The following is a 15,799-nucleotide window of genomic DNA, read 5'->3' as shown; positions in this document are numbered from 1 at the left end:
CCATATTGAGAGTTTTTCTCATGATTGGGTGTTGGATTTGTCAAATGCTTTTTCAGCATCTATGGAGATGATCATGTGATTTTTGTCCTTCTTTTTATTGATGTAGTGGATGATGTTGATGGATTTTCGAATATTGTACCATCCTGCATCCCTGGAATGAATCCTACTTGATCATGATGTATTATCTTTCTGATGTATTTTTGAATTCAGCTTGTTAATATTTTGTTGAGTATTTTTGCATTTATATTCTTCAGGGATATTGGTCTGTAGTTTTCTTTTTTTGTGGTGTCCTTGCCTGGTTTTGGTAGTAGAGCAATGCTGGCTTCATAGAATGATTTTGGAAGTATTCCCTCCTCTTCTACTTTTTGGAAAACTTTAAGGAGGATGGGTATTAGGTCTTCTCTAAATGTTTCATGAAATTCAGTGGTGAAACTATCTGATCTGGAGTTCTGTTCTTGGGTAGTTTTTTCATTACTGATTCCCATTTCTTCTAGGTTATCCAGTTTGTTAGCATATAATTTTTCATAGTATTTTCTAATAATTCTTTGTATTTCTGTGGTGTCTGTAGTGATTTTCCTTTCTCATTTCTGATTATGTTTATGTGTGTAGACTCTTTTTCTTGATAAGTCTGACTAGGGGTTTATCTATTTTGTTTCTTTTCTCAAAGAACCAACTCTTGGTTTCATTAATTTTTTCTATTTTTTATTCTTCTCAATTTTATATATTTCTGCTCTAATATTTATTTTGTCCCTCCTTCTGCTGTGTTTGGTCCTCATTTGTTCTTCTTTTCCACTTTCATTAATTGTAAATTTAGTCTGTTCATTTGAGTTTGTTCTTCCTTCTTTAAATAGCCCTGAATTGCTATATACTTTCCTCTTAGAACTGACTTCGCTGTGTCCCACAGAATTTGGGGCATTCAGCTGCTTTTTTCATTTGTCTCCATATATTGTTTGATCTCTGTTTTAATTTTTCCATTGATCCATTGATTATTTAGGAGTATGTTGTTAAGCCTCCATGTGTTTGTGAGCCTTTTTTTTCTTTGTACAATTTATTTCCAGCTTCATACCTTTGTGATCTGAAAAGTTGGTTGATACAATTTCAATCTTTCTATTTGCTGAGCCTCTTTTTGTGGTCTAGTATGTAATCTATTTTGGAAAATGTTCCATGTGCACTTGAGAAGAATGTGTATCCTGGTGTTTTTGGGTGGAGTGTTCTGTAGATGTCTGTTAGGTCCATCTGTTCTAATGTGTTGTTCAGTGCCTCTGTGTCCTTAATTATTTTCTGTCTGGTTGATCTGTCCTTTGGAGTGAGTGGTATGTTGAAGTCTCCTACTCTCTTAAACCTATTTTTAAGTATTATTTTCTCTTCATTTATGCATTGTAGAAATATCAGGAATGTCATAAAAAAGCACTGTTATTAGAGGTCAATAAACATGCAAAAAGAAGAATCAGTCTAGTGGAAAAAGTAAATGTGAGCTAGTTCATTTTTTCTATTTTTCTATGATGAAAAAATTCACTTCTGTCTACTTGATTAATACTTTAAATATTACCTTTTTAATAACTTTTGAAGTTTGAGGATTTAAAGCTTTTGGGCCATTAAATTATTTGAACAATGATTGTAGGTAGGAATTAATCTTTATGGTAATTGGTAATATTACTTTGAGTCTTCACTTATACCATCTAAACACAATTGACCCTATCTTAAGATTATGTTAACTGCTTTTATGTCTGACTGAATTTGTCCCCTGTCTTTATTCAGTCATCCTTTTTGTGCAGTTGTGATAGCAAGGACTCTTGTATACTGGTATTTCTCCATTCCCTGAAAGTTACTTAATTATTTTGTCCTCCTCTCATGGCTTAGGATTCTGCTTGGAATATTGTAGTCACTCAATAAATATATAACATGAACTAACATATAATTAATAATAAATAGGTAGGTTATAAAGGAAGGCAAAGAGGGAACAAAACGAAATTAGTATCTTTCAAAACATTTCTCCACCCAGGAAACCTTACCTCTAAGAGAGGCAGTGACTACACAGAGGGCACTTCTCATTTCTCTCTCTTGCTTTTTGGCCTCATTGTGTGCCTGACCTGCCCTGCTAATTCTGGAAATAGTCAGGAAACAATATGTGTTTCATTTGAGCCCTGCCTCTTCTGTGAGTGTTTCTTAGGCTAAGGACCCCCTGACTCATTTGAAGAAAGGAGAAATGAGAAGTGAGAGTAATGCTGGACACTCCCTTCTCTGATTCAGTAGAACAACTTGAATTAACTTAGAGAAACAGGTGAGGACATTACCTGGCAGAGGAGTATTCCCAGGAAAGGTAAGATAGGAGCTTTTTAAGACTGGGTTCTAGAAGTTGAGGGTCAGCTTGGGAATTGGGTCAGCTGGCACAAGGGTGCCCAAAGGAAAAATTGAAGACCACATCTAGGGTCAGAGGGTGTCAGGAATCAGTCTTCAGGAAACATCCAATCCAAGCAAAGTAAAAACTGAATCTAAGACAAGGGGCAGTTGAAACTTGGAGAGGTTTCTAATGTGTCCTGAGGGAGTAAGTCTTTGTCATATTAGAAAGGTGTTGCTAACAACACTGAGCCACGTCAGACAGAATTGGAGGTATGAAAGGACTGGGAAGGTTGTAAATGAGAGCAGCTGGCAAAAGGTGAATTCAAGGACTGATGAGCCACCGTGACGAACAAGCAGAGGTTAGATGGCACAAATCCGCAGTGAGTCCAGAAAGCAGAGCTACATGCCTCTGGTGGAAGGGTGGGAAAAATTTTCTGGGTATTGGGCTCATTTTTTTTCCTTTGGCCATCTAACATAAATAATTTGAGTTGAAATTTCCTTCCCGTTATTATTAGCTAATGAAATTTTCTGTGTACAACATTCTTTCCTTTCATGGCATGATTTTTTCCTTTACATATTGTAGTATGTAAATTGAACATTATCATAATGATTTGTCCAGATTTGTGATTAGAATAATACTGCTAATTGTATGTTAAACAAATATGCTCCTTTCTTCCTAGGCCTCCTATACTCAAACAAAAGATTGGTTTGCATTAGCCAAACAAAGTGAGCAAAGAGTATCGACCTTTTCATTGCCATCTTATGTACTTTACAACAAAACTGAATCACCAGTCATTTCATCTGTTCCTGGTAAGCAGAGAAGGACAAGAATGATTTCACAACTTCTATTTAAATCTTTTTTGTTGTTCTAATCTTCCAGTACAAACTTAGTAGTTGGGGAGGAAATTATCCCCCCCATCCATTCCACTTTCTAATATTTTTTGAGTGTCAACTTGGTATAGTGCAAAGAGGATGGGTTTGGAATGCAACTATGCTGCTTCTTAGTTGTGTGATTTTTTAAGTTATTCCACTGCCGGGCACCTTGCTTTTCTCATCTGTTTAAGATTAGAATAAGGATACATACTGAATGTATGGAGAGTGCCTGGCCTAGTGCTTGATACCTAGTAGGTAGTCAATAACTATTTGTCATGTCTTTATTTCCTATCACAGCTTACAAATTCTTATTATTAAGCCTTTGAAATAAAATGGCTCAACCTTTCTCTCTTAAAAGTAAATAGTCATTCATTGAACTTGAGTTTTTCTTCCATTTTTAAGTTCAGACAGTTTTTCAGCTTGAAAAGCAGATAAATTTCCACTGTGGGGAACTTCTGTGTATTATATAAATTTGTCATAAAAATAGAAGAAACCTTTCAGAAATGGGAGTTAAATGATATTGCTAGAGAAAAAAATGCAGCAATGTGATTCAGGAGAGGAACTCAGCAACTCATGGCAGTTCTTACCTAATTCCTTTGAAATGTATAAGCAACCTCTGGGAACAGTAAATCTAGAATCGAGCTTAAATCTAGGAAAAGAGGAAAATAATCTCCCTAACTGAAAATAACTGATTTATAGTTTTATTGCTCTTTCATTAAAATAGTAAAGTAGAAAAGTGGAGAATAAAGAGGGAAGATAGTAAACAAGAAGAGAAGGGGCTGTGGGAAGATGGAGAGTGGAAATGCCAGCATTGCTCTGTACCTCCGATTCTGTGGGGCTGAGTGTATTTCCAGGATCCTTTCACGGGTTTATAAAAGTCTAATCTCTCAATATTGGAGAAATTTGATAATTTTTTTTCAATAAAATATGTAATGAATCATTTCCAGTTTGTTGAGGTCTCTCCATCTGTTACTGAGAAAATGGCCACTTGAGGGTGGGACACTGAAGATAACAGCTTTCTCTGTAATTTGTGGCAATTCAGGGGGTAAATTTGCCATATGAAATAGAGCACTGACATCAGATATTTCACTGATTTCTGAAAGAAAGAAAAAAATGGGTGCTAAAGACTTAATCTTTAAAAAAAGTGTGAAAACAATCTCTTTGTAACCCTTCATAAGTTCTTTATGCTGTTTTGTAATTTTAACAATAGGCTGTATGGTATTAATTTAATATTTCTGATAAATAGTGAATTTTTAAAAATTGCTTGTTTGAGTCCAGTTCTGATCCGTTCAACTGTTACCTCATCATCAGTGTTAGCTAGTTTGTTTTATTATACAATGTGAAATATTAGAGCACATTTACTATACATGCTCTAATTCTTTAATAGAATTGGCCTTTATGTATTATATTCTGTATCCATCTGAAATATTACATTTTAAAAGTATGTAATGCCATTTTTAAGATCCTCTATATTAGGATTTTAAAATATTTAGTCCATCTGCTACCATTATCCTCTTCCATGTCTAAGAAAGACATGGTTAATCCCTTTTTGCAGTTTTTTTCTTCACTGGTCCCAAATGTGGCTTTAGATTCCTCCTTAAGACTGGGCCATGCAGTCACTACCTGTGATAAACCCATTTGCTATCCTGGCCCTATAAAATCTAGATAATAACAAAAAAAAACTTGTACTCACATCTGATCTAATAGTCTTTTATGATTTAATACAGAGAGTTTTATCTTTGATGATGGAATTCACCCTAGGACGAAAAAGAACCCGTCTAGTACAAGTAGTTTAGTTTCTGAATTTGAAGAAAAAGAAAGTGGATCTATATCTCTACAAGATACTCCTTCGCAAGCTCTTCTGAGAATATACCTTGAAAAGAAACAGGATGCTGATGAAAGTCTGACATTGCATTTCTCAACATGGGGAGAATTTTTAAGATCTTACATAACCTTTATTTTGAAAGTAGCAATTCACCAACTTCTTGGAGAGCCATTTACAGAGAGTCCAGATCATATAAATTTCTACAACATCACAGAAGTGGTGTTTGATGGGTTTTTTGAGCCCCTACCTGGCAAGGATGTTTTGTTAAGTGAAACAGTTCAAATCACAAGTGAAAAATCAGAAGAGATGTTAGAACAACCAAGTTTGCAAGGTGAGAGCATCGGACCAGAAAGCAGGGCTCATTGGTGTGTTTCTCACAAAACTTATGACATCGGCAATAGAAAGGAGTTTGAAAGATTTAAGAAATTTATAAAAGGTACATTAGGAGAGAGATATTGCTTGCTATGGATGGATATTGAAAGGTTAAAAGTTCTTAAGGACCCTGGAAGACATCAAAGGTATTTCTATTTTTTATTTTTCAAAGCTTTTAAACAAATTATTGAATATAAGCTTGGGTCATTTAAGCACAGGCAGAAAGCCTGTAATAAATGTAAAAATGTAATTTATGCCTTTAGAGGAGTGAATAGTATTATGATATATATTATGATAATATTGATTTCACTAGTTTGCTAGTGAAATGATTGCTAATAGTAGCAATTATTTGGGTTTGCATAATATTTCTTCCCATAGATTCTAAACCTCCCTTCAAGTTAATCATTCTATTTTATTTTTATAATATCCAGTGAAGTACTTTTATATAAAAATAATTTATCATTTATATAACCACACTGGTGTAAGATACCTTATTTAAAAGATACCTTATGCCAGTGTAGGGCCTGCTTTTCCTAGCAGCCTGTTAACAAATTCCATGGTCTTTATCGGATGCCATTTAGTTATTCATATCTGAATGAGATCTGCTACATATCATCCTGGATATCCTCTAGAGAACCTTTTAGAGGTCTGGTGGGGTGAAGGTCTTTGTGTGGCTGCTTCATATGTTTTAGATAAGGGGCCTTAAGACGACCCTGCTTTAGAAAGTCCTTATCTTTGTAGTCATCTCCTGATGTGCTCTAACACGTGCCAACTATGTATATTGCAATTCTCATTAAGGGTTTGACTGAGTACATACTAATGACTGGATTATTCCACTTCTTTCAGTGGAACCCAGATTACAGAGCTCATTTCTGTACACACTTCTAAGAGCAGGGGTTACCAAAGGTTTGATTATGAAGCATGACCTGATTAATCATGGGGTGGAAGACCATTAGTATTTTTCAAGACATATTAGGCAAGTTATATGCAAACGACCTCCACAGGTTCTTTAAGGGGCAATACTGTATTGGTTCCTATTGTTCCTGTAACAAATTATCACAAACTTAGTGATTATTAAAGCAAAGCAAATTTATTCTCTTACAGTTAGGGGGGGATAGAAGTCTAAAATGGGAATGCAGGGCTCCTTTCCTTCTGCAGGCTTTAGGAAAGGATCCATTTTCTTGATCTTTCCCAACTTCTGGAGGCTGCCAACTTTCCTTGGTTTGTGGCCCTTCTCCCATCTTCAAAGCAGTGTCAACAAAAGGGCATCTTCTCTCCTCTCTGCCCCCTGCTTCTATCTCACATCTTTTCTCTGTGATCTGAACCTCCTTCCTCCTTAGAAGAAACCTTGTAATTTTAGGGCCACCTGGGTAATCCAGGATAATCTCTTTAAAATCCTAATCACATCTGCAGAATCTCACCATGTAAGGTTTCATTCATAGGTTCTGGAGATTCGGACATGGACATCTTTGCAAGGCCATTGTGCAACCTACCAAAACACCCTTCCATTCCCATAACTGAGAGAAAGATTTGTATCTCCACATTGGTACTCCTGCAATTCAGTGTTGGTTTTGAGATAGTTCATTACTTGTCTGAACCATTTTAGAAGCAGAAACATTTGGCTAGCTGAATATTGTATCAATGTGTGTGTATACATGTATATGTGTTTTATTTCAGACATCTTGAGAAGATGAAAAAATGCTATCTAGTGAGCAATGGAGATTGCTACCTTTCTGCAGAAATCTTATCAAAATTTAAACTGTTGGATGCATCTCAGTGGAATGAAGAACACTTAAAAAATATTCAGACTGAGGTTTTAAAACCCTTACTTCTGTATTGGTAAGGAGAATACTGTGAATCAAAGTTTTTTGGTTTCACTTTTCTTAGTTACGAGTTATACTTTTGTCTTAGGGACGTATTTATGAAAATTTAAAATGCAAGATTACTAAATCTTTGCTCTTCTTTAACGTACTTAGCCTTTAGATAATTTGGATGTCTTTAAATCCATAAATAAGGTTGGACAGTACTTAAGATTCATTTTAACTTTGTGAGCACATTCTACACCTGTCCCTTTTATGGTCAGTATCTCACCAAATTGTGTGTGTGTGTGTGTGTGTACATCTAGCTAGAGTTACAGATTTATCATTTCAATAAACATTTTTTGAGCACTTACTATAGGCTAAGAGCTTTGCTAAGGATACAAGGGTGAAAAATGGTCAAGTCCAGTGGTTGTAGTCTATAGGAGGAACATACATGTGATATGAATGTAATAAAAGAAAGCATGGTGAATGCACAGGATTCAGAGGAGAGGATACTTCACTTGGGACTCAAGGGGTTCTAAACAAGGAAATGAGAATGGGTGTAGTAAAGAAAATGTGTGCCATTTGAGGATCAGTGAGCTGCCCATTGTGGCTCTGATGGGTCTTATTATGTCACTTTTCTGCTTTAAATTTTCACTGGTTATCCTAAATCTTTCAGTGTGAAGTTCAGATCCTTTAAATTAGCAGATAATGTTGTCATGATTTGTCCTTTGCCCCGTTCTCTGGCATCATCTCCCATCCAGGTATCCCAGATTATTTAAATGCTTTGTACTTCTCCATATATGGATAGAATGTTTTATTCTATTTTTTTCTTTAAAAAATTCTATTCTTAAATATTTAAGATGTACAGAAAGATATAAAGTATTCTGTAGTGGGCACCTATGTACACACCATCCAACTTAATGAGGTATTATTAATATAATAGAAGCTTTCCTTTTTTAAAATTTAACTCCTGTTTTGGGATAATTGTAGACTCACATGCGGTTCTAAAATATAATACACAGACATTCTTTGTACCTTTCACCTAGTTTCCCCTAGTTGTGACATTTTGCTTAACTCTAGTACACATATCGTGAGGGAATTGACATAGATACAACTCACCTATCTTTTTTCTACTTTACCAGGTTTACATGCATTTATCTGTGTCTGTGTATAGGTAGTTCAATGCAATTTTATCACATTTGAGAGCCATGCATTTGCCACTATACTCAAGATACAGAACACTTAAATTACCACAATTATCCCCTGTGCTGCCCTTTTATAACCACACCCCCTTATTCTGAACCTCTTTCCCCCCATTTCTAACTTCTGGAAACCACTAATCTATTGCATAAATAAAATAATACAGTAGGTAATCTTTTGGGATTATCTTTTGATACAGCATAATTCCCTTGAGATCCATCTGAGATGTGTGTATCAGTAGTTCTTTCTGATTGCTGAGTAGTGTTCTCTTTGCAGATGTTACATTTCTATTCATCCATTCACCCATTGGAAGACATTAGGGTTGTTTCTAGTCTTTTGATATTACTAATAAAGCTGCTGTGAACACTCATGCACAGGTATCTGCTTGACTCTAAATCTTCATTTTTCTGAAATAAATGTCCAGGATTGAGATTAGTAGGTCATGTAGTAAGTCTGTTTTTAGTTTTAAAAGAAGCCACCCATCTATTTTCCAGAGTTGATGTATCATTTTATATTTCTACCAGCAATGTATGAATAATCCAGTTTCTTTGCATCCTTGCCATTTTTTAGTGTTGTCACAACTTTCTTTCTTAGCTTTTTTAATAGGAGTGTAGTGATTTCTCATTGTGATTTTCCACAGTTCTCTAATGGTTAATGATGCTGAACATCTTTTCATGTGCGATTTGCCATGTGCATATCCTTTTCAGTGAAATATCTGTTCATGTCTTTTGCCCATTTTCAAACTGGATTTTCTTTCTTACTGTTGAGTTTTAGAATTCTTTTTATATTCCAGGTACTAGTCTTTAGTCAGATAGTTAGTTCACAAATATTTTCTCCCAGTCTTCAGTTTGTCTTTTGTTTTTATTAAGGTATCACTGATACACTATCTTATGAAGGCTTCACATGAGCAACGTTGTGATTACTACATTCACCCATATTATTAAGTCCTCCCCCACACACCCCATTGCAGTCACTGTCCGTCAGCATACTAGGATGCTATGGAGTCACTACTTGTCTTCTCTGTGCTATACTGCCTTCCCTGTGACCCCCCTATATTATGTGTGCTAATCATAATGCTCCTCAATCCCCTTTTCCTTCCCTTGCCACCCACTCTCTCCACCCCATTTCCCTTTGGTAACCACTGCTGCTGTTGTGTTCCCTCAGTTTTGTTTTGTTGTTTTACTCCACAAATGAATGAAATCATTTGGTACTTGTATTTCTTCACCTGGCTTATTTCACTGAGCATAATACCCCAGCTCCATGTATGTCGTTGCAAATGGTAGGATTTCTTTTCTTCTTATGGCTGAATAACATTCCACTGTGTAAAGGTACCACATCTTCTTTATCCATTCATCTATTGATGGACAATTAGGTTAAGTCCATATCTTGGCTATTGTAAATAGTGTTGCGATAAACATAAGGGTGCATATGTCTGCTTGAATCAGGGATCTTGTTTTCTTCTAGTAAATTCCTAGGAGTGGAATTCCTGGGTCAAATGGTATGTCTATTTTTAGTTTTTTGAGGAACCTCCATATTGTTTTCCACAATGCTTGAATTTACATTCCCGCCAGCCATGTAGGAGGGTTCCTCTTTCTCCACATTCTCTCCAGCATTTGTTGTTGTTTCTCTTTTGGATGGTGGCCATCCTAACTGGTGTGAAGTGATATCTCATTGTGGTTTCAATTTGCATTTCTCTGATTAGTGGCAATGTGGAGCATCTTTTCTGTGTCTGTTGGCCATCTGAATTTCTTTTTTGGAGAAGTGTCTGTTCAGATCCTCTGCCCATTTTTTAGTTGGGTTATTTGCTTTTTGGGTGTTGAGGTGTGTGAGCTCTTTGTATATTTTGGATGTTAACCCCTTATCAGATGAGTCATTTACAAATATGTTCTCCATACTGTAGGATGCCTTTTTGTTTTAATGATGGTGTCCTTTGCTGTCCGGAAACTGTTTAGTTTGAAGTAGTCCCACTTGTTCATTTTTGCTTTTGTTTCTGTTGCCCGAGGAGATGTGTTCATGAAAAAGTTGCTCATGTTGATATTCAAGAGAGTTTTGCCTATGTTTTCTGCTATGAGTTTTATGGTTTCATGATTTACATTCAGGTCTTCAATCCATTTTGAGTTTACTTTTGTGTATGGAGTTAGACAATAATCCAGTTTTATTCTCTTACATGTAGCTGTCCAGTTTCTCCAACATGAGTTGTTGAAGAGGCTGTCATTTCCCCATTGTATATGGATGGCTCCTTATCCTATATTAATGGGTCATCTATGTGTGGGTTTATATCTGGTCTCTCTATTCTGTGCCATTGATCTATGGCTCTGTTCTTGTGCCAGAACCAAAGGGTCTTGATTACTGTGGCTTTGTAGTAGAGCTTGAAGTTGGGGAGTATAACCCCCCAGCTTTATTCTTCCTTCTCAGGATTGCTTTGGTTATAAGGGGTCTTTGTGGTGCCATATTAATTTTAGAACTATTTGTTCTAGTTCATTGAAGAACTCTGTTGGTATTTTGATAGGGATTGCATTGAACCTGTAGACTGCTTTAGGTATTATGGCCATTTTGACAATATTAATTCCTCTTATCCATGAGCATGGGTTGTATTTCCATTTATTGCTGTCTTCTTTAATTTCTCTCATGCGTGTCTTGTACTTTTCATGGTATAGGTCTTTCACCTCCCTGGTTAGGTTTATTCCTAGATATTTTATTCTTTTGAGTGCAATGTAAATGGAATTCTTTTCCTGATTTCTCTTTCTGCTAGTTCACATTAGTATATAGGAATGCAGCAGATTTATGTGTATTAATTTTGTATCCTGCAACTTTGCTGAATTCAGTTATTAGTTATAGTAGTTTTGGAGTGGATTCTTTAGAGTTTTTTTATGTACAGTATCATGTTATCTACAAACAGTGACAGCTTAACTTGTTCCTTACCAGTCTGGATGCCTTTTATTACTTTGTGTTGTCTGATTGCCATGGCTAGGACCTCCAGTACTATGTTGAATAAAAGTAGGGAAAGTGGGCATCCCTGTCTTGTTCACGATATTAGAGGAAAAGCTTTCAGCTTTTTACTGTTAGGTATGATGTTGGTTGTGTGCTTGTCATATATAGCCTTTATTGTGTTGAGGTACTTGCCCTCTATACCCATTTTGTTGAGAATTTTTCTCATGAAAGGTTGTTGAATTTTGTCAAATTCTTTTTCAGAAGCTATTTAGATGATTATGTGATTTTTGTCCTTCTTGTTGATGTGGTGTATGATATTGACGGATTTTTGAATGTTCCATCATTGCATCCCTGGAATGAATGCCACTTGATCATGATGGATGATCTTTTTGATGTATTTTTTAATTCAATTTCCTAATATTTTCTTGAGTATTTTTGCATCTGTGTTCATCAGGGATATTGGTCTGTAGTGTTCTTTTTTTGTGGTGTCTTTGCCTGGTTTTGGTATTAGAGTGATGCTGGCTCCATAGAATGATTTTGGAAGTATTCCCTCCTCTACTTTTTGGGAAACTTTAAGGAGAATGGGTATTAGGTCTTCACTAAATGTTTGATAAAATTCAGCGGTGAAACCATCTGGTACAGGTATTTTTTCTGAGGTAGTTTTGTGATTACCAGTTCAATTTCATTGCTGGTAATTGGTCTGTTCAGATTTTCTGTTTCTTCCTGGATCTGCCTTGTAATGTATCTTTCTAGTAAGTTGTCCATCTCTTCTAGGTTATCCAACTGTTAGCATATAATTTTTCATAATATTCTGTAATAATTATTTGTTTTTCTATGGTGTCCATAGTAATTTTTCCTTTCTCATTTGTGATTCTGTTTATGTGTGTAGACTCTCTTTTTTTTCTTGATAAGTCTGGCTAGGGGCTTATCTATTTTGTTTATTTTCTTGAAGAATCAGTTCCTGGTTTCATTGATTCTTTTATTGTTTTGTTCTTCTCAATTCTATTTCTTCTCTGATCTTTATCATGTCCCTCCTGCTACTGATTTTGGGGCTCATTTGTTCTTCTTTTTCCAATTTCGATAATTATGACTTTAGACTATTCATTTGTGTTTGTTCTTCCTTCTTTAAACATGCCTGGATTGCTATATACTTTCCTCTTAGAACTGCCTTCACTGCATCCCACAGAAGCTGGGGCATTGTGCTGTTGTTGTCATTTGTTTCCATATATTGCTTGATCTCTGTTTTAATTTGGTCATTGATCAATTGATTATTTAGGAGCATGTAAAGCCTCCATGTATTTGTGAGTCTTTTTGTTTCCTTTGTACAATTTAGTTCTAGTTTTATACTTTTGTGGTCTGAAAAGTTGGTTGGTAGAATTTCAATCTTTTGGAATTTACTGAGGCTCTTTTTGTGGCCTAGTATGTGGTCTATTCTGGAAAATATCCCATGTGCACTTGAGAAGAATGTGTATCCAGCTGCTTTTGGGTGCAGAGTTCTGTAGATGTTTATTAGGTCCATCTGTTCTAGTGTGTTGTTCAGTGCCTCTGTGTCCTTACTTACTTTCTGTCTGGTTTATCTGTCCTTTGGAATGAGTGGTGTGTTGAAGTCTCCTAGAATGAATGCATTGCATTCTGTGTCCTCCTTTAATTCTGTTAGTATTTGTTTCACATATGTAGGTGATCCTATATTGGATGCATAGATATTTATTATGGTTATATCCTCTTGTTGGACTGATGCCTTTATCATTATGTAATGTCCTTTATCTCTGCTTACTTTCTTTGTTTTGAAGTTTGTTTTGTCTGATACAAGTACTGCAACTCCTGCTTTTTCTCCCTATTATTTGCATGAAATATCTTTTTCCATCCCTTCACTTTTAGTCTGTGTATGCCATTGGGTTTGAAGTAAGTCTCTTGTAAGCAGCATATAGATGGGTCTTGCTTTTTTTTTTCCATTCTGTAAGTCTGTGTCTTTTGATTGGTACATTCAGTCCATTTACATTTGGGTGATTATTGATAGATAAGTACTTATTGCCATTGCAGGCCTTAGATTTGTGGTTACCAAAGGTTCAAGGGCAGCTTTTTTACAATCTAACAGTCTAACTTAACTTGCTTACTATTGCTATTACAAACACAATCTAAAGGTTCTATTTTTTTCTCCCTTCTTTTTTTCTTCTTCCACTCTTTATAGCTCAGGTGTCATATTCTGTACTCTTTGTGTATCTCTTGACTGATTTTTTGGGTAGCTGATTTAATTTTGTGCTTGCTTAGTAATTAATTGGTTTACTTCCTTTACTGTAATTTTATTTTCTCAGGTAGCAGCTATCTAGCCTTAGGAGCACTTCCATCTACTGCAGTCCTTCCAAAATACACTATAGAAATGGTTTGTGGGAGGTTAATTCCCTCACCTTTTGCTTATCTGGGAATTGTTTATTACCTGCTTCAAATTTAAATGATAGTCTTACCAGGTAGAGTATTCTTGGTTGGAGGCTCTTCTGTTTCATTGCATTAAATATATCATGCCACTTCCTTATGGCTTGTAGTATTTGTGCTGAGAAGTCTGATGATAGCCTGATAGGTTTTCCTTTGTATGTCATCTTTTTTCTCTCTCTGGCTGCTTTTAATAGTCTGTCTTTATCTGTGATATTTTCCATTTTAATTATTATATGTCTTGGTGTTCTCTTCCTTGGGTCCTTGTGTTGGGAGATCTGTGCACCTCCATGGCCTGAAAGACTATTTCCTTCCTGAGCTTGGGGAAGTTTTCAGCAATTATTTCTTCAAAGAGACTTTCTATCTCATTTTCTCTCTCCCCTTTTTCTGGTACCCCTTATAATACAAATATTGTTCCATTTGAATTGGTTGCAGTCTTACTATTCTTTCATTCCTACAGATCTTTTGTTTTTCTCTGTGCCTCAGCTTTTTGTATTCCTGTTCTTTCATTTCTCTTCCATTACTGTCTCCTCTACCTTTTGAATCTGCTTTTAAATCCCACCATTGCATGTTTTATTTCAGATACTGTATTTTTCAAAGTTTCTATGTTTTTCTTGATGTCATCCCTGAGATCTTGAATATTTTTTTGTAGCTCTGTGAGGATGTTTATGATTTTTATTTTGAAATCTTTATCAAGAAGATTGGTGATTTCAGTTTCACCAACCCATCTTTCTTGTGTTTGATGGATTTTGGTTTGCACAAGGTCCTTTCACCACTTCATATTTGTAATGAATTATATGGAATAATAACTTTGTGTAGGTGGCGCCTTCTAGTGCCCAGAAGTTCTACTCTCTGGAGCTGCCCAGTACCTGGAGTGATGGTGGGGATTGCAGGCAATTGGTGCCATATCTCCTGGGAGGAAAGAGCTTTTTTCTGCTTCCTGGCTGCAGTTCCTATTCCCACTGCCAGGGCCAGTGGGCCTAGCATACAGGGAGCAGCCTCTGTGTCACTGCCCTGTGGCTGCCATAGGTAGGGCTGTCCTCTGGCTGGCCTTACAGAATGGTTGGGGCAGCAGATTTGCCAACCAGTACTGGCCGGCAGTAAGCAGCAGCAGGCTGTGTATCACAGTGGGGGGCCTCTGCACTGCATTGCCAGCCAGGGGGATGGAGTGCCTGATGCTCCTGAATGTTTCCAATCTGCTGGGCTGAGTGTGCCAGAATGATTTTGTCCACCTGTCCTCCTGAGCAGCAAGCTCTGTGTAATCCTTGTGCCCTTAGCAGCCTTATCACTGTTGGGAAGTCTTTCAAACCACCCTCCTTTCTTTTGTCTTGGTTGGACTACTTGTGGGTACCTGTTCTCCACAAGCAGCTGGAATTTCAGTCTCTCTAAGTATTCCACCTGTCTTTGCTTCGCAACCCCTCTAATCTCCAGAGCACCGTGTAATGTGGGTTCATGCTCCTATAGCAGATATTCAGGGGTGGTTGTTTAGCAGTCCCTCCATGCTCCATTTTTCTTCCTCCTGCCTGTGAGGTGGGGTGGTGGGAAGGCTTGGGTCCTGCCATATTCTGGTTCTGGTACTTTACCCATTTCTGTGAGGTCTTTTCTTTTTTCCCACATGTAAGCTGTCTTTGAAGTCTCTTCTTTCTGGCCACTCTTTCAGGATTAGTTGTATTTGCTGTATTTTCTTGTTATGTGTGGTTTTGGGAGGAGGTTTCTGCCTCACTCCTCATGCCACCATCTTTTTCCCAGACTTTAGTTTGTCTTTTTAAAGACAAGCTTTCCAAAGACTTCTTAACAATGTTCTTTCAGAGCTTCCTGGTTAATGAATACATGGAGAATCTGGGAGAGTGGTGTTCTCAGATACCATGGAAGTTCTATGACCCTTCCCACATACCTTGCTCTGTGAATCTCCTTCATTCACTGTTCCTGAATTATATATATCCTTTTATAATAAACCAGTAATGTAGATAAAGCAAATAAGTGAAAATACTGTGGTTAATGGGAACCAGAATTCTCATTGATGTGGAAG

General features: G+C 36.6%; 1 protein-coding gene across 3 annotated transcripts in view; it reads left to right on the top strand.

Moving 5' to 3' along the window:
- The window catches only part of RGS22 (regulator of G protein signaling 22), a 158,307-nt gene that overhangs the window by 51,970 nt on the left and 90,538 nt on the right, over positions 1 to 15,799 (top strand). For all 3 annotated transcript variants that reach the window (XM_073229890.1, XM_073229891.1, XM_073229889.1), the window contains exons 7-9: positions 3,021 to 3,150; positions 4,941 to 5,556; positions 7,088 to 7,249. In XM_073229890.1, the coding sequence (XP_073085991.1) occupies positions 3,021 to 3,150; positions 4,941 to 5,556; positions 7,088 to 7,249 (908 nt within the window). The remainder of the gene's footprint in view (positions 1 to 3,020; positions 3,151 to 4,940; positions 5,557 to 7,087; positions 7,250 to 15,799) is intronic.

The sequence above is a fragment of the Manis javanica genome, chromosome 2, assembly GCF_040802235.1.
Source record: "Manis javanica isolate MJ-LG chromosome 2, MJ_LKY, whole genome shotgun sequence".
NCBI lineage: Eukaryota > Metazoa > Chordata > Mammalia > Pholidota > Manidae > Manis > Manis javanica.
This window is presented reverse-complemented; position numbering and strand designations above follow the sequence as displayed.